General features: G+C 32.5%; 1 protein-coding gene and 1 non-coding gene across 3 annotated transcripts in view; both read left to right on the top strand.

Moving 5' to 3' along the window:
• Positions 1–27,696, top strand: part of LOC141450045 (uncharacterized) — a 47,203-nt gene extending 19,507 nt beyond the window's left edge. The window contains exons 1-9 of one of the 2 annotated variants that reach the window (XM_074120059.1): positions 15,048–15,350; positions 16,597–16,644; positions 18,966–19,010; positions 20,608–20,916; positions 23,275–23,415; positions 23,502–23,568; positions 24,410–24,571; positions 25,190–25,289; positions 26,376–27,696. In XM_074120059.1, the coding sequence (XP_073976160.1) occupies positions 20,640–20,916; positions 23,275–23,415; positions 23,502–23,568; positions 24,410–24,571; positions 25,190–25,289; positions 26,376–26,540 (912 nt within the window). In that variant the 5' untranslated portion in view covers positions 15,048–15,350; positions 16,597–16,644; positions 18,966–19,010; positions 20,608–20,639 and the 3' untranslated portion in view covers positions 26,541–27,696. Of the gene's footprint in view, positions 1–15,047; positions 15,351–16,596; positions 16,645–18,965; positions 19,011–20,607; positions 20,917–23,274; positions 23,416–23,501; positions 23,569–24,409; positions 24,572–25,189; positions 25,290–26,375 lie in introns of those variants that run through there. The other variant, XM_074120058.1, reaches the window with a different exon arrangement.
• LOC141450560 (U1 spliceosomal RNA) lies at positions 6,943–7,108 on the top strand. The gene has a single exon (XR_012456170.1). It is a non-coding gene; the product is annotated as a U1 spliceosomal RNA (small nuclear RNA).
• Positions 27,697–27,995: the final 299 nt, after the last annotated feature.

The raw sequence follows: 27,995 nt of genomic DNA, 5'->3' as shown, positions 1-27,995 counted from the left end.
ACCGAGTAAACCACTCGTATACTTGAGTTTTTCCCATAGCGTCATCTTTGTAAGCTGTTTTCAACATTAAAACACTTTCAGCAGCATTTTTGCCGAGTAGAAAACAAAATTTCAGAGCTGCACGTTGTTCACTTAAACTTGCCATCATAAAAAACGAAAAAAGAACAAAACAGCGCTGGTAAAAACAATCACTGCAGATGAACAGAACAAGCCAGGCAGACAACACAGGCAGGACGGAACTGGCAAGGAATTGCGCTATACACGTCTAGCGGCAGAAATGCGTACTACGTAAGCTCCATGCGCGGCAACGCAATTCCGGTTATTTTTGGGTACCCCCTCGTAGTTTAATTCAGTCGCAGGAACTTCAACTTGATATTTGGTACCATGTTCGGATACCACCTTTCTAATTATAATTGACCCAGTTGTTAGATTATGAGTTCTTAACCTCAAATTGTTTTTCAAAGAGAAACTAATCAAAATTCAAATTCAAAATTATCTAAAGCGTTTCTTATCCGTTGTTCTCTTAATGCCCTGAAGTTCTTTCTGGTACCTAGGGCATCTATAAGATCATTCCAGGATTTGTCAAGAATCTCCCGCAACTGACCTTCTGCAGGAGCCTTTCTGCTTTCGACTCTTTCTGGTTCTCCGTGGGTTTCAATCTACGCGTCCTCCCCTCGGTTACTGCGTCCGGCTTTCTTTCCTCAAGGAGTGCTATAGTTTATCCATCTTCTTTATTAATTGTTTCCTATAAAACTATAAGAAGAGTGCAAGAAACATTCTACCAGGTCCTTGTTCAGCTCACACCTCTTTCTCCGAACTCATTCCTCCTTATTTTATAATGTACCGCCAGAAAGAATTTGTAAGCCAGTCACTTTGTCTTCTCCTTTAAGAATCGCGTAGTTTATAGATCGCATGTCGTTCAGCCGTTGCCAAAGAAGACAAATTTCGTTTTGCATGGTACAAATTAATCTTGATAGTTTCCGATCACTATCAGAAATAATTCTGGTTTGAATAGTTTTCATAGTTCCTTTAAAGATTCAAATAGGAAAAGTGGTTGCCACAGAAAGATAAACGTCCTTCCAAAAAAAAAAAAAAAAAGGCAAATCTACTGCGACAAGAAAGATCTCTTGCGACTCACTGGGGGTGCCAATGGTTTGTTATGTACAAGAGTGTAGAACGACCGTTGGGATGAACCCTTGCTAACATCAACTAACTCAGCAGGCAAAGTGCATTAGAGTTGTTTAAGACTATTTCCGATATTACGACACAATCCTGTTCGCAATATTTCTAGAGTAGATTCATTTAATTGAAAATATTTTTCAGTTTTTAGTGATTTTGCAAACTTTTTCATTGATTTTCTTTACAATTTTGAATACTTATTACATGCCTAAACAACTATTTTTAGACTAGTTGTAAGTTGTTGGGGGTTCTAAGAGAATGGTGAATTTAAACTCTATCCCTAATCTATGCCATTTCTGAGTTCGGTTCTAATTTCTATAATGTAATTATTGTTTAAACCAAAATACTAATAGAGGTTCAACATGCCACCCAGAGAATGCGCTGCTTAATGTTAGGTCACATGTGAAGTTTTAGCACTGTAATTCTTTTATAAAGCCAGGAATTATAACTTACGACTTTAGACTAATATTTTGTTTGATTTTTTCGAAAGTTGATTCTATTAATTCATTAGGAATAATTATAATTCAAAGCATTAGATCACAACGGCGACGTTTTGTCCTGAAGCACAAAAACAATACACATTTTTATTTATTTTTTTTAAATATTTCTTATTAAAGATTATTTTAATATTCTTATTAATATTATCCTGATTGTAATAGAAAATGCTTAGATTTTTTTGATGGATATTTGACCAACATGTTTTTTGAGAATTTCATTTACAGAATGGATACGCCAAGTCTTACTAAGTTTTTTATCGCGATCTACTCTTGTACTTTTATAATTACTTAAATTATTCATTGGGAAAATAATTGATTCGCATAAATTTGGAATTAAGTAGAGGTGTTTTAAATACATTGTTATTGGGAAAATTCTACAAGAAAATATTTTAGTTACAATCCCTTGTCATCTTTAATTTAGTTTAATTAATACTTTTCTCTTTATATTTCTTTTCTCCCACATTGATTAATTTTTCTTTAAATGCTCTGCTTTTGACCATGGAATTATGCATATTTTTCTAAGTTTTCTTGCACAATTTTAGGACTAAAAACTGGTCCCTGCTTTATCTTCGTGACCTTTACCATTGCTACTAGATTAAGTGTCATTTGGTGAGCATAGTGCGTGTTGTGGCAATGATTAGTTTCTGTTCATAATTTCTGTTATCTGATTCCTAATAAAATACATTTAATATTTCAGCTTAGAAATTTCTCTTCATGTCAAAATATCAAAGTCTAAAAGTACTCTCAGTTAAATCTTACAAGAATATTTCCTCATATTAATGGAATTCCTAGTTATGAAGTTGTGTTGAGCTTGTTCTATTTAAAAAAAAAAATGTCTAGGTAAAGTTCAATATTTTTTTTTTTTTTAATTTTGCGTGGGCAGCATATCGTTAGTAACAAAGTTGCTGCAGTTATCGTGACATAAATTGAGCTTAGCTACACTGTGGTATTGTATTTTTTTTTTTTTTTTTTTTTTTTTTTTTTTTTTTTTTTTGGCGCATCAACAGCTGAGGTCATTAGCGCCCGGAGCTTTTTCCAGTGCACTGCCGGCCTCCGGACAGTGTTCTCTCGTTACAGACAACACTGTCCATCACCGGACAGTGAGCTGTAAGAAGCTCCTAGGAAGAGAAAATCTAAGGGTCAGCTGCTGGATTCGAACCCGGGACCTCCGCGTGGGAGTCCAGTATGCTAACCTCATAGCTAATCCCTTCCCTGGGTATTGTATTGTTGATTTTTTTTGTTTTGTTTTGCATGTCCAGAGAACTTTAATGTTTTTAACTCTTCTTGAAGAGGGGGAAAAATATGGTTTTCTTCAAAATCAATTACACCCAATACTATACCCCCTTTTCTATAGGAGACACAAGAGATAGATTTATTTTTAGGAGTGGCACTTTAGAGGACATCTACCTATCCTCTTTCTCAGAAGTGACCTTAGCCCGTTATTTTCCGTGAAAAATGTTGCAAATAAAAGCGATAGATCCTTGTGTCCACAATTAGAGAGCTCCAAGTTTAACGAAAAATCGTAGGCACCATTTTCTGGTCAAAATCTCAAATTATTGAAAAACCTTTTCATTAAGTAGCACTTCCAATCGATTACCTTGGGTACAACCCATTAAGGAAAGCCTAACAATCTTCCTCTCGCATTAATGTCTTTAATTTTCCTGGTGTTTATAAATTAAAAGTTACAGATCCAAATATTTCTGGAAGTTAGAAATAATTCATCCAAAACATAACCAAGAACATCATTAACCAAATCTTGGAAAATAGTGCTCCTATATCCAAGATGAATCACCTTGAAAGATTTGGTATCAATTATTTTAAATTCATTTTAGATTAAATCGTGACTTTCACAAAGCTATTAAAAAACTGAAAATAACTTTTCTATTCAAAAATATTTTACTCATTTAAAGTTTTTAATGAGATATAAACTTTTTTTAATAACTTATTAAAAACAAAATTTAATTAAAGTTTAGATTGTTAATTATTGTTTAGTAACTAAAACAATTCACCCACAGCAAAATGAATTACATTTGTGAAAAACTAAAAACGTTATCCATTACTTTGTGCAAGTGACATAATTAATTGTTTTTACTGAAGTTTAATCTAATTGTTATTTTAAAACTCCTTAACAAAAACTTACAGTTTAAAATGTAAAGTATAAGGGTTGATTAAACGCCAAAAGGTACACAAATCAGCAAGTACCCAACATATCATTAGTACTTCGTTGATATAATTTAAGTAATTTTACTCCATTAATTTTCATTAACATTTTTTAGAATTATTAGATGTCACAGACTCTTATGCTGGCCACTTCATTTATAATATTTTTTTGTTATAATTGTTATAAAATGTATATTATATCTTCGTTATTAAATAGGTACTTTATTTTAACTCTATTCCAAATTATTCTTATGATTTCTCTTTAATGTGCCCTTTATTCTGACACATATTCATGCTTGTTAAAGTAGAAAAAGACAAAGTTAGAGTCGGCTACTGTTTAAAAAATTTGAATCACGGAGGATCTAAAACAATATTTCAGTCTTGAATTCGTCTCACCGAAATATTCGTGAGCACAAATAACACACAGTTACTAACAAGTAGATTATTCAACAATAATTATTCATTTCCAATTTTAATTTAATTTAGTCCCCTTAATTTTACTTATAGTAAAATGCTGGAATAATTAGCTGTCCTAAAAAGTATGCAAATTTTATTAAAATGCATATATATAGATAAAAAGATATTACAGTCAATCAATTTAAGTTAAATGGTGTGCTACTTGAACAAATATATTGTAGACGAAAATGGCCAGCATAAGGGTCTGTGACATCTAATAATTCTAAAAAATGTTAATGAAAATTAATGCAGTAAAATTACTTAAATTATATTAATGAAGTATTAATGAAATGTTGGGTACTTGCTGATTTGTGTACCTTCTGGCGTTTAATCAACCCTTATACTTAACTTTTTAAACTGTAAGTTTTTGTTAAGGAGATTTTTGTACCTTTTGGATAGATTTTCCTTTTTGTCTATTTTGTATAGTTACATATCTGCTTTACAGATTTTTTTTAAAATTTGGAATAAGCTATTCTATCATTATAACCTGATAAGGTGTTAAGTCGGAACCGTAACTACCACTGAAGAGATCTTTTTAAAGAATGATTATAGTTGCGGTCCACAAACCATCCTCAATAACAATTTTTTTGAAAAAGCGTTTTGAATAAAATAGGAAGGTATTTGCACGTAAATAGAAAAATTAAACTGCGATTTCAGTACTTCCTTTTAAGAGGAGTAAGAAAAATAAACTGCGAATACAGACAAAGATTTTGAATCGAACGGCAATTCATTGATGTAAATCGGTTCACTTATTGATTATTTTAACGATTGCAGTACTTCCTCTTGGTAAGAGTAAGAGCATGATGGCACTTCACAGCCACGTAGAGGAGCTTTAACCGCTTCTTCGTGCTAAATTTTATCAAAATCGGACTAAGGGTTATAGAAATATTGGTAATAGTTTTAGAAAGGGGCTTATTTGGGTGAGGCAAACTCCTCTCCTTATAAGGCACAGCATCGAGACTTTCAAAGTGCAAATCTGTACAAAATTTCGATTCGAATGACACTTCATTCATGAAAATCGGTTCACGTGTCGATAATTTGAAATGATTGCTATACTTCCCCTTAATAAGTGTAAGAGCAGATCGCCGCTTTAATATTACGTAGGGGAGCCCTAACCCTATCATCCTACCAAATTTTATCAAAATCGGGCCGAGATTTACAGAGTAATTAGTAATAATAATTTTGCAGGGGGCCTTACATAAAGGGGGCTAACACCGCGCCCATTTGATGTACAGCGTCGAGACCCCCAAAAGGCACATCTACATAAAATTCCGAATCGAATGACACCTCATTCATGAAAATTGGTTCACGCGTTTAGGCGCTACGTTGTTTACAAAAAAAGGTAACAACAAGAACAAGAACATTTTTTGAAAAAGCGGTTTTTGCTTATTTTCGGCAACTTTTTTCTCGAAACCTATTAGATCTGGGTTGTTGCAAAAAAAAATACTGTTATAAAGGAGGGTTTGCCCAATATTTTAACGAAAATTTGGGAATTTTATCTTTTACAGAAAAAGAGAAAAAAATTGTCAAAGTTGGGTGTCTTTCAACATTACGCTTTTTCGTGCACTTTTTTACGATCAACCCTTATACAACTGTCCTACCGGACAGTTTTAATGTATTTCTCTTAATTTTATTTTTTGAGCTTTCATTTTCTTTATCGCTTTGTTTTTCTTGTGTGAGTGAAAATTGTTTGGCACTTTTCCGTATTCATTTTTTCTTCATAAACTACATTTTTGCTGATTGGTCCCAGACTGAAACTCAGGAACTGAGATGTCTAAAGGAAGTCTCCACTACTTACATGCATATGCATATACATCTACGTATATAGGTGTAAGGATTTCTCTAACTTTGAAGTACATACTAATTGCTTCTTTAAGAACCTATAACTTAATTTAGGTTCTGTTTTCCGCCAAAATTCAACTCAATCTTCATTTGGTTTTATTACTTTTATAATATTAATTAAAACTGTTAGCAAACATTTGCAAGATCGAAGAAAATCGCTTGATCTAAAGAATGTGGCTTTCCTGAAGTTCTTTAAGGCTCAAAAGATTTCCTTAAAAACTGCACAAGTGGGGTCCTTTTATTAGTAACTAATCATTTCTAGAATAATTTTCTGGCAAGTAATATTCCTTAATGAACCAGAAATTTACATACATTCGGTCAGAAGATAATAATTTTTAAACAGTTTTTTTCTTTAAACAAAAATAAATTAAAGAAAATTAATGTTTTAATTAAAAGCATTACTAACGCTCTCTGGTAGTTAGGGGAATTTTTAAGAAATTTCTTAAAAAAATTGCACCAGCTTAAATCTAAGGCCGAAAATTCATCCAGAAATAACATCAACATTGATGTTACTAAATTGGTGTAAATAGTAACAGTACAGTGACGTTCAATGAATTTGTAAATTTTTTGTTCTAAATTTTTTGATAAAATTTTATTCAACGACAAAAAAATGGTTTAGTTATTTCTAAAATTGCACTTTAATCACTTGAGAAAGTGGTCGTCTTCATTATTGGGTTATCGTTTTCATTATTACATTATAAGAAATTAGATAACTGTTCATGGCAATGTCCAATTAATCGCTGGTCCTTCCCGAATAGTCCGTTTACTTTAAAGAGTATATATTATTAATTATTCTATTAGCAATTTTATAATTACCTGGCGTGGGGGTTAACCGTGATCAGTAAGGCGGTTCCCTCAGGGCGAGGCCTTTCCATTGCACTTTAGGTTTGGTTGACCCCTGCGAATATCCCAAATGTGGATATCTCGGGCGCACAATTTTTGGCTTTGTGGGACTGCGTTCGCGCTATCCCATTACGGATGTTTGTTGATATTTTTTTTTTTTTTATCATTGCGGGTTTCGAAAACTTAGGAAAAAGAAAACATTTTAGAGAACTGGCTGGATGATTATTATTGTAATAAAGGAGTATAAATGCTAATATATGTAAAATACACGCTCAAGCTATTGATCGAGTTCAGTCATTTGGGCTTACTGTAGATGTCGCTCAAAGCAATCTTCTCAGTATCATTTGATTTGAAATTCCTCAGTATCTGACGTACGGTAGCCATAGACTCTCATAGCTATTAGCACAGCCGAAAAAGGTATGTACCCGCCATCACGAGAGGCTAGTAATTCCATATAGGACTATAGTTCTTACTTGACGGGGCGTTATTTCTGGATTCAGACATTACTTCCATTTATCCTATCCTTGAAGATGTACCTTAAGGGAACATACTAGGTCCTCTCCAGTACTCTGATTATTTTCTTATTGTGTACGTGTATATTGAGTAATGTGGATGCATCCAAATATTAAGACCCGAAAAAATACTTTTTGGAACTGATAGGACCTCAAAACGGATATTTATTGTGAAAATACAAAAAATCTGCATAATTGCAAGTTAGTAGGCTAAGAATAAGTAAAAAGAAGTCCAGTAAATAAAAGTGAATTATTGCATGAAAGAAATACATTAGATTTGAATTTTCGTGTCGGTTATTACTATTCAGAAATTTATTATTGTTTTAGAAACGAACATGAAGACAAACAGAATAACAAATGCACGATATTGGGGACATTGAAAAACGTTACAATGGCAGATTGTGTTTCTTCCTGTTATGTTGTAATTCTAGAATTCGCAGACAAATGCAAACTTTAAAAGAATATTAATGCAGACTATGAAATTCCTCAGTATCTGACGTACGGTAGCCATAGACTCTCATAGCTATTAGCACAGCCGAAAAAGGTATGTACCCGCCATCACGAGAGGCTAGTAATTCCATATAGGACTATTGAATGTCCTTGATGAATATGATAAACTTCCACAGTCTATGCGTAAAAAGAGAAACTGAGACGAATAGCTGCGCCACAAGATGGCAAATCTGCTGCCACTTTTGTGATTTCCCTCCATCCAATGGGAACATGGAAGCTCTAAGACAGCTTCAGCGGCGACATCCCTGAACATGAAAGCTTTAAGAGAGCTTCAGCGACACTGCTCTAAGTGAAGGTCTACCTTATGCTTACAAAAATAATAATTTTGTTAATCTTCTGTCAATTTCTGTCTGGTTGACTTGCAATATTTTCCCAATAAAACGTGACGTAGATGAACTCTACTTAGTAAGTAGGTGTTTCTGCGACCGATGTGCCATGTGCCAATGCTATGTGTGCCGCAACGTTTATGGAATGATATAGAAACTGGTCTACCCGCATGCCGCTGGTGATCCATCGTGTACACAATAAGTAAATAAGATCAACAAGTCCAATAATAGAATAATGGTTCCGTTGCCACTTTGAATCTTTCCGACAACCACATTGAACACAGTATAGTGTTTTTTCCCAACTGTTCCAATGTAAATAACGAATTAAAACACAGTTTTTAAGCATACCATTCACTGTCCCTTTTCAGTCTGTTTATTTGGACAGTTCTCTTGCCAGTTGTCAATGCTGGTTACCTTTTAGTGTGCCGCATAATTCGGGGAAGAATTTTTCTATGCTGGGTATAAGGAAAGGTTGTACTGTTACACTCGGACTTAGTGTTATTGTGCCTTTAACCTTTACCCTTTAGTCTGTTTGCCACTACTATTTCCCAATTTGAAAGATTTAACTTACTGTCCTCATTTCTAGTAATTCTACTTTTCTATTTTATTTTACAACCTTTTTTTGCTTATAACTTGTTATTCAGTTTTATCTGGTTTTACCCAGCATTCCTCTACTGTTATAAAAATGATCCTCATCCAATGATGGCCACAGAAAAAAATAGTTAATTTTGTGGATCAGTAGAAATGCTCAAAATTTACACAATAACTAACCCTACATAATTAATTACTAACATTTTTGTTAATATTGTCTACAGTTGTCAATTTTTTTTTATATTTAATTATTTATTTACAAATACAGGAAAAAGTCTAAAAAAAACTATGATTATTTTTGTTTTATGTAATTTTCTTTGTATATAATGAAATTCAGCGCTCTGAATAAAACTTAAATCCAACTCACTGTAGAAAACTTAAAAGAAAAATTACCTTATTTTTCTTTGCCACAAATTAGAGGAAAGAATATAAATCTTCTAGCTCAGAATGTTTTGGGGTAAAATGTGTTAAAAGTACACAACCCTTTCCAAGCTAGTAAATAACCATAGTTAAAAAGAATAGAATAGTGTTAAAGTGTTTCACAGTTTTGTAACAATACTTATACCAAGCTAAGTTTACACTAAGAGCTTGGCAGAGCTTACATTTTGGTCGATGAGCTAATGGAAGCACATTAGGGTATACTCAAGCTTGCCTCAGGGTAGGTAAGTGCTCTAATTGAGCGCAAGATTAATTATACTACTGGGAATATAGCAACGTCCAATAAGCTTGGCTATCCTGCTTAATTAGAATATGCTTCTTCTTTTTTTCTAAAGTTGCAAGAAGAAAAAAAAAAATTAACATATAAATTATAAAAGCTTATTCACCAACTCGCGCATTGATTAGAATTTTTGTGTGTGTTTTGTTTTCTCTATCCAAGATACTCTGCAGTGCGACCAAATTTATTGTGTCTCCCTTTGGTACGAGATAAGACTTCAGGCATGTCCACTCGCTAGTGCCAATTCAGCTTTCCTCTCCATTGCTTGCCAGGTTATACACTGAATCCCATCCAATACTTGGCATCTTCCCTGGATATACCAGGTGGAGAGAAAAGATTAAGTATAACCGCTCCCAAAACTAAACTTTTCTCGCTCTACGATTCCCTTAGTTAAAAAGTTGGAAGGGTTCTGTGCAGAGGGTATGCATATAATAGCCCTTCAACGTCAGATAAAAGCTCAGACTCCTTTGGAAAGCTCGTGGAAAAGAAAGAAAGGCCGGCAGTTTTGGATACCACTTCCTAAGGACTAGAACCATTTCTTAACAAGGCAAAAAGTACTTAATAGTGAAGCCAGCAGAAGGATGTATGATGCAAAATAAGTTCGAGCGGTAATGAGTGGAACAGTGAATTAAGTTCATTGTTACTACGCGCCCAAGTTTACTAGAGAATGGTACCAGCAAGACCCGGTGACCGGCAAAGCTTTGTTTCACTCAGAAAATCAACACACATCACTTGGATTTTTTAAAACACTGACAATGAAAAGCAAGTGACAAGTATTTTAAAAAGAATAGAGTCTAATCGACGTTCTTAAGTATAGAAACGCCACAATAAATCTCAGGAGTTTGCAATACCTTAGGCTAACTTCTCCTCCTCATGCAGATATCTAAACTGGAGTTACTCCGTAGGGAGGAAGTGGACTAGCCACTTCTTCAGGGATCTTGGCTTCCCTGCGGCTATCCCAGCCTAACAACACTGGACAACCTTTACATTGACACATTAAAACACATGCAGATAGGACCTGCAAAAGATATTTGATTGGTACAACTGCTTAAGTAGCAGCATAAGCCAACTTTGCAGACTTTACCTGATCACTGGCTCTTGAGAAGACGCAATAGGTCTTTCAGTTTGTAATTTAGCTATATTCTGTCCTTAAGAGTGGTATGTCCCTTAATTTACTCTATAAGTTACATCATCAGTGAGTATAAAATCATCTTGAATACAAAATAAATTCTGGACTTCTATTTTTAAAAAATCACAAAATATATATTTAAAGACATCGGAAAAGAGATTTGGCTAAAAAAAAAAAATACACTTGGACGGCGTTAGCATGAAGTGTCTCCTAAGTAGATGTTTTTGACTCTATCGCTTAATTCAGTTATCTACCCAGTAAGAGAGGGAACAGGGACTCAAGTTTAATTAAACTTTCTTGGATGTTTACACTTGGTTTGCTTATTCAACAGAGATATTTAATCTAATAGTCAGAATATGATTAATTTCTCGAATGGATATTAAACTCTAAAAGTGGGGGAATGAGTGTTTGCAAATATATTACAAAATGATTTAATGATATTGATTGATTGAGCAATCTTTTTTTTTTAAATCTTCTCTTATTATTTTTCTGGAAATACTCTTCTGAGTTTTTAAAAGTATCTACTCCTTGGCGTAACGGCACAACAAAGACCAGGGTCTGTCGACCACAGTACTATTCTAGTCCTTCCTACGTATGTCTTTTCTATCTTCAGACTCTCATTTTCATCAATATCTTCTCCACATTCTTTTTTTTATCCTCCAGCAACCAACCCCAAAGACCCAGAGCCTTCTACCGTTTCCTAAAAATTTACCATTCTCTGTTCATTATTTTTAGTGACTGATTCATAGTTTCAATACGATGAAAAAATAATTGCCATTTCGTCGTGATATATTTATTCTGCCGAGCTTTCGACCTAGGGACTAGGTTCCTAGAAAGGTCTCTAAAAGGCCTTGAAGATGACCTAGTCCCTAGGTTGTGAAAGCACGGCAGAATAAATGTATCACGACTGAAATGTCAATTATTTTTTCATCTTATTTACCATTCTCCCTATTTCTTTTAAGTGATAAGTGCTCAGATTTTATAGTAGTAAACCTCAAATCTTATGATGTTTATACATGAAGACGATCTTTATTTGTTTACCAAGACTCTGTGACTTTCAACGGTTTCTTTAAAGCGAAATACTTCCATGGCTTTCTGAAGCCACAAGTGGCCACAAATCTCAAGATAATTCATTTCTTTTTATTACGGAAGTTTCTAAATGTTTGAATTGGTTGCACGGTCTTGAATTCATTATTCCTAAATTTCATTACTTTCTTACAATCATCTGAAATTTTTAGTTGTTTTCTGTTGTCCTCTATAAGTCTTCTTATATCAATTTAAGAAGATAAATTCATTTTAAACTTTTGCATTTTTCAATGTATATTAGTAACAATCTCTTGCAAATAAAATAGCAAATTGTATAAAGTATTTTTCTCACAAAATCGATGTCAAAGCGTTGATTATAGTTATGCAAAACCATTTAAAAAAAACACACATTTTATTACTACGATAAGTTCTTTAAAGATTTATTTCAAACGCCATGATTTACATTTTCTCAAATAAAGCTACAACTTGGCAGCAATCTAGAGAGAGAGAGAGCCAGGAGCCAGCCAGCCAGTCCTAAGTTTTATTTACCTTCAGAGTTTAGAGTTGTTGAAAAGCACTTAAACAACCAAACCACTGCAGTATATGGAGATGGTCTGCAGTGGTTTTCCAAGGCAATAAACCCTACCAGCGTGACCTATAAAACTCTATAGCTTGGTCTGTATTGTTAGTCTGAGTGCAGCGTTTGTAATGGTCTGCAAAATAAACGATAAGAACGAGAGACAAACCCATATTAGGAATAAGAGCGTACTACCTAACTGCACTAGTTAGTCTTAACGGCAAAGATTTCGGTAGCTATGTTTAATAGACTAATTTATATGAAGTAGTAGTGTCTGTGATCTTGAAAAAATAATGTAGCCATTTAAAATAATTTAAACTTAAAACAAAAATCTCACATTAAAAGAAAAGAAAATTTTCTCCAACTGCAATTAAGTTGTTCTTTAAAAGACGTAATTTCTTCATCCTTCGAATTTATACTTGCAGCATTAACACCCAAAATGTTATAATAACTTTTCTGTTCTTGTCTAAAGGAACTTAAAACATGAATCTCTAGTATCCACCCTTTCGGGCAACAATACAATACTAGCCTCATTCTAACACAACCTAATAAATACTTGGTGAAACGATACACATATTGATAAAAAAAAACATTCAGAGAGTACCTAAATATAGTTTCAGTAGCCTAAGAATTCCATCAAAATCTATTTCCCCCGTAATCTAAGTAGTATAGAGAGAATCTTTGGAGGAATTTCAAAGTAAAGCTCGATAAAGTGAAAATCCGCAACATTAATCGCACCCGACAGAAAATTCTATCAGAAAGAACGACAATAAAGAGTAAACGAAACAACAAATTTTGGGAGAGTGCTCCAATTCATACACTAATTTATATAATTTATAAATAAATAGATAGATAAATTAGCACAGTAGTGTGCTCTGAATTCTCACTCAGAAATCACAGGTTTGAATCCAATTGCTTAGGCCTTTAGATGTTCTGTTTCTAGGACTTCTCTTTCGGCTCACTATCTGTTGATAGACAGTCTATGGGCTGAAAATGCTCTGAAGAAAAAGGCCCAGTTGCTGATGATCTTAAATAAAAGTAATAATAATCCAGATCTTCATATAATTAAAGATCACAATTTTGCCTAATTGATTCAATATTTATATTTTATTAAATATTAAAATTTAATAATAAAAAAAGAAGAAGAGCTTCGTTGTTCGTATAATATAATGCAAACAAAATTCAAGGACTTAGCAATATTAAAAAATTCCAGCTGTTTAAATAATAATGGGGGGATAAAGTTAAGAAAAATACTGTATGCTTTTCTCATTGTTTATTCCATTTTTTAAAAAAATATATTCCCTGTTTATTCTTTGTTTTCAATGTAAAAAATGAACATCATTTATATTGATATGCTCAATAAAATGTGTATCTTGAGTCTATCTAATTTCAGATATGATAATAAACCAACTTAGGGTTTGTTTATTCCAGCGTAGTTAGGTATTTTTATTTGGGTTTGCTAAGACGAAGTTACTCTTCCAATTAAATCATCTTAAAACTTCTAAGGAAAACCACTGATTAGCAGATTCATCAAAGTAAAATTTTTCAATTTACTAACCGAATTACAATGGAAAACTGTTTCTTAACAATGTCGTGTATATTTCCAATCAACAAACTTCAACAAATTCTTTAATGAGAGTTTAGTTTTACTTTTTATGTTTAATTTTCATTAATTCTTCTCAGTTTATTAAGTGAGTGAAGATTAATGGAGATTGTATTAAATATATCTTAAAAATTTTCGTTTCCACAAACTCTATATCCATAAAAAAATATGATAATTCAATAAGAATAACTTTCATTTCTTACTTGACTTGAACTCTTAAACATTGAACTATAATTTAAAACAAAGACCTACACTGTAAAAAAAGCTTCATTTAAAGCTTACTTCACATGCTATAAAAGTTTTAATAATTATTATTACTTTGTAAACGTAAAACAGTGCTAACATATTTTTATAAACAAATTGGAATGATAATTGTTGGCATATTATGTTAAAACACATTCAAAAAGGTAATAGAGAATGAGAAAATACAAAATTATCAAATAAAAGGACTCCACAAAGCAGAAAATTCTGAAGATTTTTAAAAGAAGTTCAATAAAAGAAAACAGAACTAATAGAACCAAAGCTAAATTCGGAAGAATAGCTTTCCCCATTTTCTGAACTCACTGTTGAAGGAAAATAAATTTTTTTAGATGTGGTAAAAATCTCCTAAAGAGGATGGAAAAGAAAAGATATAATAGCGAAAGCAGAATATTAGGTTACTACTTCTTGAGTAATGGAGATATAGCAGCATCTTCCAAAGATAAAGATAACTCAGTCTTGGATGGAAGTACTTCACCAGTAAGGAATTGGAGTACTACAGCAGGCGCACTAAAGTGAAACGTACAGGTAACTAGTTCACTCACGAAGAAACGTTGACAGTGTAGGGTTTTTTAAAAATAGAAAAACTTATGTGCGGGGGGGGCCATAATTCAGCGTTGGTTTGGGTAGCTCCTATTTCCTCCGGCAGGACGCTATTTGCTAGTTTTACCCTATCGTTAGATATGGTTATCACTTTTCTTTTCCTGTCTAAGATGATAACTCGTTTTGACAGAAGAGGCTACAGGTTTGAACTTGTACATCGCGCGCTGTTCCTATAAAACAACCACTGCACATCATAGACTAGAAACCTACACCAAAATCCCGGCTACCTATTTCTTGCACCAGTCCAGTGAAATGAAACAGAAACTTCGGCTTCTCACCAAATATGGAGTATAAAAATGTTTTAGGTTATTTACTTAAAATTAATCAAAACTTACCAAATTATAAATTGAATTGTAAGTGATTGTGAAAACATATCCGATTTATTTTCAGTAAGTACTGAATTAATGTGTTATTTGCATCAATTTAAGTGTACACAAGTGGTTATCAATCTTTTTAGAATTGCAGAACACATTTCACTTAATCAATTTCAAAAGTACTTAGTGTTGGAGTACTTGAACAAGTTGTAAGTAGCATAGTTATAGTTACATAAAATCTGTAGTATTATTTGATTACAATCATTATATACGGAGATTCATTTAAAACAAATTTAAAGTTTAACAATAAAATTAAAACGTATACTTCATTGTTTCTCACAAATTTCAAGAATATTTAGCCAAATGATGGGCAATGATACATTTCTTGTTCTGAAGTTTTAACGTTTCATTATTTAATCTTTCTTATGCAGACTATTCACCTTCTTCGACAGAAATCCTTAGAGAATAATTTTTGAAAGCTTAATTATAGTCCGTGATCCGAAGAATGCGATCTTAATTCTTCGTTTCGACAAGCAGCACTTTATTCAATTTTTACTCATTTCAAATATGTTAAGAAACAAATTTATAACCCATCTATTATTGTATTCAAAATGAAGTGAGCTAGGAATATTATTTGTGTATTTGCAGTCTTGATAGATAGTGATATTTACTCAAATTACACAAGGGATCATAAACCTGAAGTCAAATAGATGATCCGTTAGTCCTCTCAAACTACTTTGCAATTTTTTACTTTTCCTAACTTCGAATATTTGAACATTACAATTTTACTTCATTGGAAGTAAACTCTATTTTCTTTTATAGGTAACTTTTTTTGGAACCCACTTTGAGAACCTACACTACAACAGTTTTTTGTTTTTAAAAAGAAAGCACTAAACAGCACTTTCTTCTAATCAAAAAATCCTCTAAAAACAAACCTAAGTAAACAACAAACTTAATTAAGTTGATTTATAACACAAAATGAAGTTGTCTGCCCCCTTTTTTTTCAAATTATTCTTTATCAGTAAATTATTCTGTATTAAGACCCTTTTAAATTAAATTTTAAGTAAAGTGTAACCGCAAAATACTTGAGTAGATAAGTTTCCAAGATGTATAATTTCATTACTTAGCAGAATTTAAGTGAATGGATCAAAGAGAGAGAGAGAGAGATAGCGAGAATCCCATCGAATAATTAACAACATCATTCCGTTTAATTGGTAATTAATGTCAGAAATCGTGTTAAGTTGTGAATGGAATTTACAACATTAATTGGAAACTTCAGAAGTTATAGAGGCTAGAGGAGAGCCCTTTGCATTCATAATACATATCAATTTACTTATCCTTTTTTTTTCTTGTTATCCCTTTTATTCACTTTTTTTTGAGAATACTTTTTTACTTCTTTTATCCTTTAACATAATATTTTGATATGCTAAATTATATATATTTTATTTGTTCCAGATCTCCAACTCGACGATGATGCTTATGATTACAACTTGAAACAGAAAGGTAAGCCATATTCGTATTTTTCTTTTCCCTTCCTTCTTGTCTTGTTTTTCAGGAAATATAAGTTAAGGGATAAAAAAAAAATTATTGCATGTTCCGTAAAAAAAAAGTGACTAAAAACAGAAAATCACAGAAGCAATTTGTATTCTTACAAATATTATTATCACTTCAGATATTTTTGATGGATTTCATTTAAAATCTGGCAGCAAGATTCTTGTGGTTTCTTTATGTGGCTTTTTATAGTAAACTTGTATTTACTTTAAATTTGAATATCGTGGCCACCACTTAATTCTTTGTTTTTTGTAAAGTTTATTGCCAATTAAAATTTTACACATATTAGTGAATCTTTTTAAAAAAGTTAGATTCCTCATTTTCAACAGAGAAGAAATCTACGGCTGAATTTGAAACTAGAATATCTACTTCTTTTGAAGATGATCCGTTTGAACTGCATCATCTTAAATAATGCAGTAAAAAAAAAAAAAAAATTATGTATACATAAAATGTATGTGTACATTAAATAATAGCTAAAACTACCAGCAGATTAAATTTAGCTTCGTAGAAATAACGTATGTAACATTAAATAATATTTAAAACTGCCAGCTGATTTTACATTTCTTCTTAGTCTTGCGACTACCTTGCCAGCCATCAGCCAGCACTTAATTTCAAAATCCCAACCGAGGATTCCTTTCAATCTATTTCAAATTGAAACTAAGTTCTTATCATGTGAATTTTATAAACACAATTTGGTATAACTTATACGTACATATGGCATTTATCAGATACAACGTAGAAATAGAAATAGAAAAGAAATTTATTATTCTGGGACAATTGTCCCCTAAGAATAAATACAGGTACAAATAGAGGCCTTAACAGTTTGGCCTGTGATTATAGAGAAATTAAATAAATAAATAAATATTTACAAAAGTGAAAATATAATAAGTGAAAATGAAAGTAAAAATAAAATAATAAAACAGCAGAAATTAAGGAAATAAATTAAAACAATTAGAATTTCGGAGGAAGCTGAATAGAAAGGAGATAACTGAATAGACGGGATTTAAAGATGGATAGGGTAGGAGCATGGCGGACAGATGAAGGCAAGGAGTTCCATAGAGAGGTAGCACGTATGAGGAAGGACTTGTCAAAGGATGAGGTACGGTGAGAGGGAATATAAAGATCAGATGAGCGAGATCTAGTGTTACGGGAATGGATGGAGGATTTAAACTTAAGGAGTTGAAAAATATAGGAAGGCCTTTGAGACTGGATGACTTGAAAAAGGAAAGAAGCCAAAAAATATTGGCGGCGATAGACAGGAAAAAGCCACTTCAACTCATCGTAGCAGTGCGAAATGCGAGAGTCTCTGGAAATGCTGAAAATAAATCTTATGAAGCAGTTCATGAGGCGCTTAAGCTTAGCTTCAATATCACCAGATAGACCGCCATACACTAAACAACCATAGTCGAAATGGGGGAATATAAGAGAGGAAACTAGGAGTTGCCGGGTCTTAATTGGAAAAAGGTGACGGGAACTATTAAACTGCTTAAGGATATGGATGGAACGACGAGAGATTTGGGAAACATGGTTTTTCCAGGATAGGTTTTGATCGAAAGTGATACCAAGGTTTTTCACAGAGGAACAATATTTTATTAGGGTATTGTAAAGGAAAAGATTAGGAAGAGGAGCCAATGATTTAAGGAGTGGGTTGGAGCCAATAACTATAGCTTTGGTCTTTTCTACATTCAGGGTAAGCTTATTGTTCGTGGCCCATGCTGAGATGTTATTGAGGTCTTCTTGAAGTTTAAATACAGCTTCAAACAAATCCGACGGGGAAAAGGATATGTAAATCTGAAAATCATCAGCATAGAGGTGATACTGGGAATGAGAGATGGAAAGAGGAAGGTCATTGATGTAAATTGAGAAGAGGGTGGGAGATAGGGAAGAACCTTGAGGTACACCGCGTGACAAAGGAAGAAGTGAAGAAGGATTACTATCGGGAGTGACAACGAATTGGGAACGATTAGACAGGAAGGATTGGAACCAACGGAGGGTGCTATTGGAAAAAGAGAGGGATTGTAGTTTAGATAGCAGGATATGTTGGTCAACGGTATCAAAGGCTGTATTGACCGTACTGTATTTTCTTGGATTTATCCTTGTTGAAATGGAAAGAAATCAAAACTGGTAATCATATTCAAATGTAGGCTCGCATAATGCGCTGAAATTGTAGCAATTGCAGTGAGTGAAAGACGTGAGTTTCAAAATATAATTTTTTTGTTTATATAAATTTCTTGAATGTGTAATTTTAAAAATTTTATCTTTTTCTTCCTCAGAATACGAAACTTATCGACCCACGTGGAGATCTAGAAGAACAAGGGGTAAGTCTCAGAATTTATTGCATCCATAAACAATGTAATTCACTTAAAACATGTTGATATAAATCTTTTCTTAGAGAAAAGAAAAGAAGGAGTTTTTCTTTCCCATTTTTAGATAGTGTAGAGTGATATTTAAAAACTTTTAGTTGAATTGATGAATCTTATTTAATAGTATATTGTTTCTTGTATGAGGATAGTTGAACCAGAAAATTCAGCGAGTTGCACCAACTAATAAAAACTTTATTGTACCATTATCTTCAATACAAATGCATTACATTAACTTCACGTATTTGTAAAGTTGAATTTCCAATGCTGCAGTAATGCGTTCTAAATAGTTTTACGTTTAGTCGTTCTGTTCAAATGTGTATAAATGGGTACTTATAAAAAAACTAGCTTTCTTCCAATCTTTACTAGAGTAAAACAATTTTAAAGTATTTCTAAATTGAAAAATAAGTTTTTACTTGTCCATAATTTATAACTTTCAAAGTTGAATTTTGGCAAGAAATAGAATAGTTGAAACTTTTATTTTTTGCAATCAGTTGATTTTAAACAATACGATATTTTACAACTTCCCTTTCAAAAAGGAGCATCCTTCTTCCTTCATCAGAAAAAACAAAAAGTTGCATAAAATTTTTATCACCTTGTGTTTTTCTGTTGAGAAAAATCTCTTTCCTAAATTTAGTTTGTTTTTTTGGATATTTGGACCAAATTCAACAAAACTTGAGTGACTTATTTAGCTTTTAAAAAGGAACCGTCAAGGCGTGAGAATGCTACAAAGTTAGTTACGTTCAAGATGCTTTTTTAAGTGTTCACCAATCGGGGTAATCCCTCCTCATTTCCCATCCTTCTCATGGAGATTATCCAGCCATCTTGCATTTAGGTTCGCCACTGTTTTCAGTAGAGTTTGCTTTTCTTCAGCATTTTCGGGGCTTTTGCTTGCTCAATCTTTTCTGCACGATCACAACTGAATTCTGACTAGGTTGTCCATTGCTCTTTTAGTTCAATATGGTTTCTTATTCTGGGCTCATTGTTTACTTAAATGAGACTATCAATATTTCTTAACACTTATGTATTATTAGGATGTTAATTTTAACTTGTGAGAATTCAAGAATCATTGTCATTTGTTATAAAGACTAGAGAAGATTTGATGGATACATTCAAATCAGTCCAAGCAAAGAGTAAGCTAACTTCTTCCTCAAAAGTACAACATTATTCAAAAGGAGGTTGTAGCCTTGGATGCAATTCGAATGGATAAATATTTTCTTTAAGGTTTTTCTAGGTTCTAGGATCTTGTGGAGGAACCCTTATTTTGGAAGGGATGTTGTGGAGTGAGGTTTTTTTTTTTCCAGCGGTGAACCCAACAGTAGACTATTTAATACTTTCCTAAATGAATAATTGTATCTCCTATCAGGACGCTATTTTGACATTGTGGACTTCATTCGTTTAGAAAGCCTGAATAGACAATGTAGAAGCGATTCCATTAACTACTTTTAGCACTTTTTTTCATTAGCATTCTGTTGTTCAAATCTTAATTAGAAATTAGTGAATGTTGAAAGAGTTCCTGTTTAGTGTCGAAATTTCTAATTTAATTTATTTCCAGTCGAAGGATATCCGCAATATGAAGAGAGATGGATGCAAGATTACCTATCTCAGATGATGTCCGGCCGTCTACAGGCGGCCCAAGGAGCAGTGGGCTTAACAGGGGGCGACGGTGGCTCAGAAGACGAGTGGCTGCCGCCCCCGCCAAGGCATAGACCACAGTATAAACCAATTGCTCCAATGTTCACATACAACGCAGTAAATAGGCCTGTCGATCCAAGTGTACCACAATTTGCCGTACCACCTTCTGATGGGAGATTTTTCGAGACAGTAGAAACGGCTACTATACCACCTATAGAAGAGTTCAGCAGTAAGTAAATTTTATTTAGAACTATGAGAAAGAATTAAAAATTCAATCGCTCAACCAATTCCCAACTATTGCAGATGTTTTTTTGCTTGCATTCGCTTTTATCCTAGCACTTTTAAAAATGATGTAATTGTCTTCCATGAATGATAGATTTTACTTCTCTCGTCAAAGACAACCTTCATTAATATGAAATTGCCGTACTTCAACTCAATAAACTTTTCAGTCCTTTAGGCTTTAAAGCTATACAATCATTCATCATGTTCAATCGTTTGTTAAGCATGCAGTTTTCTCTAGTATCGTTATATTCTTCAGCGTCTTGAAAATATTTCCTTTTTCATAATCGTTTCTCTTGAAATTATCAATTGTTAACTGGTCTCCAAAATTTTACTCCTTTTTCTTGTAAATTTTATTAAATTTATGTATTATAATACACTCAGTATCTTTTGTCAATCATTCTTCAAAAGCTCTAGATGAAAGAAGCTAGCACCGTATTCAAGATTTTTTAAAAAAGCTTCCAGTAATTACCATAAAAAAACTATATTCTCTTTGAAAAAATGTTTAGTGAACATAGTGATTTAGGTTCACCTATTTAGTATATTTCTCGGAAGGGAAAAATAATTAATTTAAATTTAATATCATTAACTTAAAATTAGCTATAAGGCTGGAAACATAGTGGAGCGGCGAGCAAGGCGGCGATAATAGCTGCTTCAAATCAAAGAGAGCGACGAGCAGCGAGCAAAGAGTCGCATGCACATAGTGACGAGTTTAGTCGCGTTCTCCTTTTGACAAAACAAGATGGAGGAACTATTTTTATATGAAAATTCTTCGTTGAAACTTTGGTATTTGCAGCAGCTTAGTAGTAGGAGCTGCAGTGTGCATGACATAAATAAGTCTAGAAATGAACTTGGTGAATTTCATCACTTGTACCATCAACTTCGGGAGCATCCTGGCAAGTTTCATGCGTATTTTCGTATGTCTTATCAACATTTGATTATATACTAGCCCAGTGTAACCCCATTAATCAAAATCAAATTTTATTGTTTTTGAATAATACAACTCCCAACAAAAGTTAGGCACAATATGGAAAAATTAACTAAATACAAATCTGTGTAACCCCATTAATCCTAGCAGTTACTTTAAGGTTAGAATAGAATAAATAAAAACAAAATAGAAATATACGCAGATAAAAAGAAATTAGTCAATTAAAAAAAAAAACAATAATTTTATTAAATCACTTTATTATTACTAATAATTACTAAATCAGTCGTAAATTAATGTTGTTCATCTGAAAAACTGGAGTAGTACGACGCTACAGAAGAAGGATTGGAGAATTCGTTCTGATCAGAAGTAGTAGGACGTGAAAATTTAATTTAATTTTGCCTAGTATTTAGATGAAAGTTAGCATTAAGGGATTGAGAACCAAATTAAATGTAGCAAAAATTACCTGAATTCTCCATTAACTACTAATTGTTAATTAATTTTAACGATTAATTATTAATTGTTAAAAACTGTTGTAGCTTCGCAAATATTATGGTCCCACAGAGGTTTCTTTAAACAAACTAAACTAATAAATGTATCAATATCCATAACCTTTGAAAAATAACCTTTACAAATTGAGCGCGATGAGAGCGAAGAAATCAAACATGTCATAACGCTTTGCTCCACTCTTTATAGATAGCGTTGCTCTATCTTCGCTTTGCTCGCCACTATGCGCGGTCCCATTTGTTTACTTGTGTTTGATTTCGCCGCTTTGCTCTTCGCTATCATCGCCGCTCCACTATGTTTCCAGCCTAAGTGGAATAAATTATTAAAACTTAAATCGTTGCAGATTGAACCTTGCAGAATTTAAATGAACAAAACTTAAATTCCTTAATAATTTGGCACAATGATGCTAAGGCTGGAAACATAGTGGAGCGGCGAGCAAAGCGGCGCTGATAGCGAAGAGCGAAGCGGCGAAATCAAACACAAGTAAACATATGGGACCGCGCATAGTGGCGAACAAAGCGAAGATAGAGCAACTCTATCTATTTCTAGTTTTTGTTTTTGCCGCTTCGCTCTTCGCTATCAGCGCCACTTTGCTCGCCGTTCCACTATGTTTCCAGCCTAAGTAATTTTATTAGAATTTATGAAAGAAAGAACCATATATCTGCTTTTGAGTGATTTATTGACATTTCATTTATTACTTTAGTAAGTGTTGCAGAAAGGGTTAAGAAATGTTAATAGAAAGGAGTATGTAAGAACAAGAAAAGAAATTATACATAATCTGATACTGCTTGGTCTTAACCAACATCTACCTTCAAAATATCAACTATTGCCTTTCTAATTTTCCAAAACTGCTAATTAATTAAATTTAATTTCTAGGAAAAGAAAATCCATCTTTAGGTGAACATACAATGATGGTAAATAACGTACAACCTGAAGATACTTCTGAAGATGACAATATGGTATACAAAACACCACTTATTGATTTCGATTCAACTAAAGAAAATATTTTATTGATAGGTGAATTACATTTATTAGATTTCTAGTGTTTAATAATAGGTTTCTTCTATTTATCTATAAATAATTGTAAATTTAAACTTTCACAGCGTTGGTTGTTGGAAGCAGTGTGGTCGCAGTTTCCGGTATTGCGCTTCTTATCTACGGATTTGTCAGGTAGGAGTTTTAGTCATCAAAGTTTGCTACTTATAAACAAGGATTAATCCGCATTGTTTTTTGTACTATTTTAATGCTCTCATAGCGTATCCTTCATTCATTTGTATAATAAAATTTAATGAAATTGCTACTTTAAGATGAAGTTACAAATATTTATAGTGGTATCTAGAGAGAGACGATAAATTACTTAAGATCTAGTTTAGCTGTTAGAGATTCCCTGGAATTTCTTAAGAGATCTGAGATATTCGATTTCCTGGCTTGGTCGAAAAAGAGTCTTTTTTAGTTTAGTCATCAATAAATAAATACTAGGTTGGCTAAAATGTAGTTTGTTGCACCTTTTTTTGCTCCTGAACATCGTTGATTCCTCCAGCTAAAAAAGCCAACTATCTCTTGACTATAACACCACTTTATTACTATTATTTTGAAAAGAAATCCTGTTGCATCACCTCAAGAAAACCTTTTCTGGAAGATTTGTGTATGGTAGCTTTAGACGTGTTCTTGAGGTCTTGTTTCTTACTTTGTGTGCCTAAAGAATTCAGTGCAATGGTAGTCGCCTGTTAAAGTTCAATCGAAACAGATAACTATATTAGCTATTATTGTTTAGTGAGCAGTTTGAAGCTCTTAGGAAGAAAAAATCTAAAGGTATACAGATTGATTTGAATTCAGAATCTTCGTATGAGAATCTATTGCACTAAACCATTAAGCTTGTCTCTTCCCTAACTTGATGTTCTTTAAAAGAAAATTATCACCGCATTAAAGCAAAAAGTTATTTAGATTCATTTTATTAAGTACGAATAGAAATTTTGAAGAGACATTTAAATAAACATAGGCTTTATTTCAGGTTGCAGAGAAATGCAAAAGCTGCTGCGGATGTAGAATATCCAGCTTATGGCGTAACAGGGCCCAACAAGGAGGCCACACCAACTGGCGACAGAAGATTAGCGCATTCCGCACAGATGTACCATTATCAGCTGACCAAACAGCAAATAATTGCCATGGAAAGGTTGCTGTCACATAAAATAATAAAATTATCAGTTATAAGTTAGAACGATTTATACGCTATCTTGGACTTTGTGTAGATCTCAAACTAATCTGGAACCACTAAGCTCGACTTGAAAGATAATAGGCAGACTTTGGACAACAGATTTTGGCAGTTACAACGGTTAAATGGTGGAATGAAAACACAATAAAAACCACTACAACTTAAAACTGATCTACAGGGCAATAGTTCAACGCACTGGCTACCAAGTTTAGGTTCTCTCTAAACCTCCAACCTTTACAGAATAAAGATTTCAGACAAAATTTACCACGATTAACACAAATTTCACACCATTCTAAGTTTCCATCGAGATCTTCCTTATCTGATCTAAACTTTAGTGACTTACTCCATCAGAATCAATTAAGAGAACTTTCACCAGAGGACTGAAACGAAGTGATCCAGTATATTGGATTTTTGAGTTCCTATCCGAGAGTCTCGTCTCGTGAATTGCTTCTCCAAACATTCCGAACAAATCGACTGCACTCTACTAGTGCACAGTGGCAATTATTTGAAAATTACAGAGGTTAATTAATTCAATAAATGAATTATAAATACATATATATATATTTTTAATGTTTACAGTTCGCGAGGTGAACGTCGAGGTTCAATATCAGAAGCAGATTCTGATGATGAAAACGAAGAGGGAGATTATACAGTTTATGAATGTCCTGGTTTAGCACCAGTAAGTATACCATTGTTTTTACAAATATGTAGGTATCAATCAGTATCAATTTTTCAATTAGGTATGAAAAACTGCCATTATGAAGCATCATTACTAAGAAAACATTTCATGTTTTTCATTTAAAACATTTATAAATTCGCATTTGAAAAATAAAACATCTAGGTTCTTTAGTCTCGTCAGGTTCTTAAATAATTAAGATATTATTTTTCTTGTTCACCTTTCAAAACCATTAGGGCATTTCACTGGGCCAGAACTGATAATTCTTCAGTTTTCATTCAAAAAAAAAAAGATATCAATAATTACTCTGTGCTAGTATGTGGCAGAATCAACAATTCGTCGATTTGTACCTAACTAAGGGCGATTTTTATACAAGATCGTCTTACTACTCCTTCCACGAAAGGTGAAAAGTCATATCGTATGAGGGTTGGATAGTATCTTCAAGACTTTAGCTAACAACTTCGGTTTGGTGTGCCCGATTTTTCTATAAAGTAGTGACACTCTAGGAAATTATAATAGATCTTGTATATTGGACCAATATACACAGTACGATAATCTAGGGATATTCTCGCTACATCCTAGTAGCTAAATGCGAAGAATTTCAGGCGCACTAAATAAACTAAAGTACAAACTACTAAAATAAGAAGAAAGAAATTATCGTGGACTAAGTGAGTGCGGGCTTAGCGTTTTATGGACTCCATTATTCTCATCCTATTCTCCTAGCTGATAAAGAAGGCGATCCAAGTAATCTGCAGTCTTTCCCTTGATCTTGCTACAGTCCGCCTCTCTAACCAAACCAGACCACATCTCATCATATAATAACCCCCTTTGGAAACCCTCTTTAACGGCCTGTTTGACCACCTTAGTAGGCTTATTCCAGAACATAACCAAACCAGACCAATCTCCTTTTCTCTAACTCTTACCAACATCCACTATTCGTCGTAATTCTTTAATCAGCTCATGCTAGTTTTTTTTTTTTTATATATATATATATATATATACCTTCGATGGGGAATCTATTTTCTTAAAGACGTAAGGTTTACTTTGCTCCTAGATTCAACGCATACATTATTGTGATCATTTTCCTAGACAGGTGAAATGGAAGTGAAAAATCCACTTTTCCAAGATGATCCAACGCCTGCTACAACAGCTTTAAGTGAACCGAGTGCAGCAACATTACAGTCAGAACCGGACCTTACATCATCTAAAGAACAACAACAACAGCAACAGCCTTCAACCAACGATAACCAATAATTAATACAAATATTACTGAACAAAAGTTAGATAATTAAAAAAGAATGAACGCAACAGTATTTTTATCTTTAACAAAGAACAAAACTAAAAAAAAAAATATATATATAAAAAAGAAATTGATATATAATAAAAGATTGAGTTAAAATTTCTTTTAATTATGTTTAAAAGAAAACATAAAATAAATCCTATTTCATTCTCTCACACTTTGTTCTTTTTACAAACAAAAAGAAATCCTGAATCCTTTGAACTTCCAAAGAGAAATTTAAACAAAATAGTTTATCTTTAAAATCTTACTGCTTTATTCTTCTGGATTACAAGTACACCTATTATTAAAATCAAAAGAAACTTATATGTGTATAATATAAATATTAATAATTATAAATGAAACAAAAGGAAAAGGGAAATACAAAGCAGTGATATAACTGATATGTAATTTTCTTGCCAAATAATTTATCAGTTACCAAAAATTAAAATTTAAAATAATTTCAAGATTTTAAAATAAAGTAAAAGATTTTATATTATATATAATAATAAATATAAATTAAGTATATCATTAAATTCTCGTTGAATTCTTAAAAAAAGTATTTTATCAAAATGTTTTTTAGGCCTACATAAAAGAAAGCGCAATATGCAGGTCTAATTTTTATCGTTTTTTAGTTGTTTAAAAAAAGTTTAAATTTTTTATTTATTTAAAGTAAATTTTATAATCAATATTTCTACTCTTAAGTAAAGTAAGTAAATATAGATAAATGTATTTTTCTAATATTTTAAAAAATATGAGTTATTCACTTCCTTTCTTGTTGTTTTTCTAAATCAAAAAAGGTAAACACCGTCAATTTTACTTCTCAGTAATCGTAAAAAAAATGTTGAATAACACCATGGAAAATAATTATAAATACAGAAAACTTTCTGGTGAAAAATAATGGTAAAAGTTTTAGAAAAAAGTAATTGAAGATATTTTTTCATACTTAAAATAAAAATTGAAAACGAAATCAAAAGGTGAGAGCGGGGTCTATTAGATAGAACTTATCATTTTTAGAAGGTATAAGTAAAAAATAAAAAGAAAAAAAAGGATATTTAGAAGAAAAATGTATATTTTTCAGGGAATTTTTGCATTTAGACAAAATGTCTTGGAGCTTTTCTTTTCTCTCTCTCTCTCTCTCTAATAAAAAGAAATAGGGAGTTGCGGGTTGACCAGCTCAAAAGAAAATAAAATCAAAATTGATTTACAAACAAAAAAAGTTTTAATTGAATTAAAAGTTTAAAAAGACAAAATAAAAGTGGGAGAGGAAATGTACAAATTAGTCTTTTATGTACGATTACTAAATTTTAATTTTTCATTTTATAACTTCTTTTTTTTACAATTATTATTAACCCTGTTGTTGATTTTTTCATTAGTTATTTTATTATTCTCTACACTTGTTAATTTTTTTGTTTTTGTATTTTTCAATTATT

The sequence above is a fragment of the Rhodnius prolixus genome, unplaced genomic scaffold, assembly GCF_049639745.1.
Source record: "Rhodnius prolixus isolate KJV_2025 unplaced genomic scaffold, Rpr scaffold_2, whole genome shotgun sequence".
In the NCBI taxonomy this organism is placed as follows: Eukaryota; Metazoa; Arthropoda; class Insecta; order Hemiptera; family Reduviidae; genus Rhodnius; species Rhodnius prolixus.
This window is presented reverse-complemented; position numbering and strand designations above follow the sequence as displayed.